Here is a 2,243-nt window from a genome sequence, read left to right as displayed (position 1 = left end):
GTTTGTTTCTTAACAGGTTTTTCCCTGCAACTCGAGCGGCTGAACTAAAGAGGGACACCGTGGGAATCCATCAGAAGGAGAATGAATCACTTTATGATTACTAGAAGCGATACAAAAAGTTGTGTGCAAGTTGCCCACAACATGGATTGACTGAACAGTCACTCTTGCAGTATTTCTATGAGGGTTTGCTCCCGATGGAAATAAAAATGATAGATGCTGCAAGTGGAGGGGCACTTGTTAACATGGCTCCTCAAAGAGCACAAGAGTTGATATCGACAATGGCTGCTAACTCTTAGCAATTCCGACTGATTACAGAACCCACGAGACGAGTTCATAGGTTAAGTTCTCTATCTCTAGAAGATAAAATTGATAAGCTGACTAACGTTGTTCAAACTTTACTTATAGATAAAACGGGCCCAGCACGGTTATGCGAAATTTACGCTAAGCCAGACCACTCGACGGACTCATGTCCAATTTTACATGAGGATTCGACAGAACAAACAAATGTTGTCAGGAACTTTCCAGGACCGTCCCTAAGGTGATATGACCCCTACTCGAACTCATATAATGTGGGGTGGAAAGATCATCCAAACCTAAGTTATGGGTCGAATCCTCAGTTCAATCAACCTTACCAACAAAGGCCATCTTCGAATCAACAATTATCGCCCTCAGAGTCATCTTTGGAAGCCATAGTGGAAAGGATATTTAATAGTACTGAGAAGTTTTAGCAAAAAACTGACATGCATTTGCAGGAGTTAAATAAGTAAGTGAGCAAGCTTGCGCTCACGGTTAGCCGTTTGGAGTCCCAAGGTAAGTTGTCATCCCAAACTGAGCCTAATCCTCGACACAATGTAAGTGTTATAACATTGAGGAGTGAGAAGGTTTTGGAACCTGTACCTAGCACAAGTCGTGCCCACGATGCTAGTCAAGATGAAAAGAACCTTGACACAGAGGCTCTAGTGGAGTTAGCACCACAAAAATCATTTGCAGTACCACATCCGTTTCCTGGAAAACTTGTCCAATACAAGAAGGAGCGAGAAGAGAAGGAAATCCTCGACACCTTTCGAAAAGTAGAAATAAAGATACCTCTTCTTGAAGTGATTAAGCAGATTTCACAGTATGCAAGATTCTTAAAAGAATTATGCACGAGTAAGAGGAAGCTATTGGCCAATGAAAATGTGAGTGTCGGAGAAAATGTCTCTGCCGTTCTACAAAGGAAAATACCACCCAAATGTAAAGACCAATGTATGTTTTCCATATCTTTCAAAATAGGTAGTGTCGGTATTAAAAAAACCATGTGTGACTTAGGCGCATCAATTAAAGTTATGCCTTTATCAATTTATAAACTACTTGATGTGGGTCCTTTGAAGGAAACATGTGTAATTATTCAGCTTGCAGATAGATCTGTAGTGCATTCGGAAGGAGTGCTGGAGGACGTTCTTGTTAAGGTAAACGAACTAATATTTCCTACAGACTTTTACATTATCAATATAGAGGATGACAACTCGGCCAATTCGTCTGACATACTTCTTGGGAGACCATTCTTGAGTACTGCGCGAACAAAAATTGATGTTTGGAGTGGAACACTCACCATGGAATTTGACGGTGACGTGATTAGGTTTAATGTTTATGAGGATATCCCAACGATAAGTTACAAATCGTGCATTGCAGGAATGTAGATCTTGATGTTAAGCAAGAAGAATGTAATACCCCGAAAATTTACTACAGTAAGAAAGTAGGTATCCTTGATATAGTAAAATAAGGAAATAACGTGACAAAAAGGGAAATTTTGAGTTATGGCGACATTGGGAAGTATATTATGACATATTAATTCAAGAAAGGATTACATCGCAAAAGTGAGAAAAGTTTTGTTGATCAAGAGTAAATACTCAAAAAATTGAAGGGGTAAAGTGTAAATATGAAAAGTTAAAGGACCGATAGTGCAAATATTTTAAGGGTGTAATAATCTAGAAATTAAGGAAAATGGATGAATTAGGACCAAATTGAAAAAGGCAAAGAATTTTGAGGGACTAAATTACAATTTTACCAAATTAAGTGATAACTCAAGGATGGAATATTAAAAGATTATAAAGGGCAAAATAGTCAATTAGAGAGAGAATTCTAGAAGGTAATGATGATGTTGGTGATATTTTAATTAATTAATTATATAAATGTTATTTAATTAATATTTTATTAAGATTTTAGTATTATTTTATCATTAAATGATTAATATAAAAGGGAGG

At 37.2% G+C, this 2,243-nt stretch overlaps 1 protein-coding gene across 1 annotated transcript; it reads left to right on the top strand.

The window, feature by feature from the left end:
- Window positions 1–206: 206 nt before the first annotated feature.
- On the top strand, window positions 207–1,679 carry LOC105801264 (uncharacterized). The gene is made up of 2 exons (XM_012632582.1): window positions 207–265; window positions 794–1,679. Exons 1-2 carry the CDS (start codon window positions 207–209, stop codon window positions 1,677–1,679), a joined length of 945 nt encoding a protein of 314 aa, XP_012488036.1.
- The last annotated feature ends 564 nt before the right edge of the window (window positions 1,680–2,243 follow it).

The sequence above is a fragment of the Gossypium raimondii genome, chromosome 11, assembly GCF_025698545.1.
Source record: "Gossypium raimondii isolate GPD5lz chromosome 11, ASM2569854v1, whole genome shotgun sequence".
In the NCBI taxonomy this organism is placed as follows: domain Eukaryota; kingdom Viridiplantae; phylum Streptophyta; class Magnoliopsida; order Malvales; family Malvaceae; genus Gossypium; species Gossypium raimondii.
The sequence above is the reverse complement of the archived record's forward strand: the minus strand, read 5'-3'. Positions and strand labels throughout refer to the sequence as shown.

Bases quoted from the DNA above. Each gene is read 5' to 3' on its own strand.
- LOC105801264 (XM_012632582.1), top strand. From the start codon at position 207: ATGATAGATGCTGCAAGTGGAGGGGCACTTGTTAACATGGCTCCTCAA. The intron at 266-793 runs GTTGATATCGAC...GCTCACGGTTAG, and splicing joins GCTCCTCAAAGAGCACAAGA to CCGTTTGGAGTCCCAAGGTA.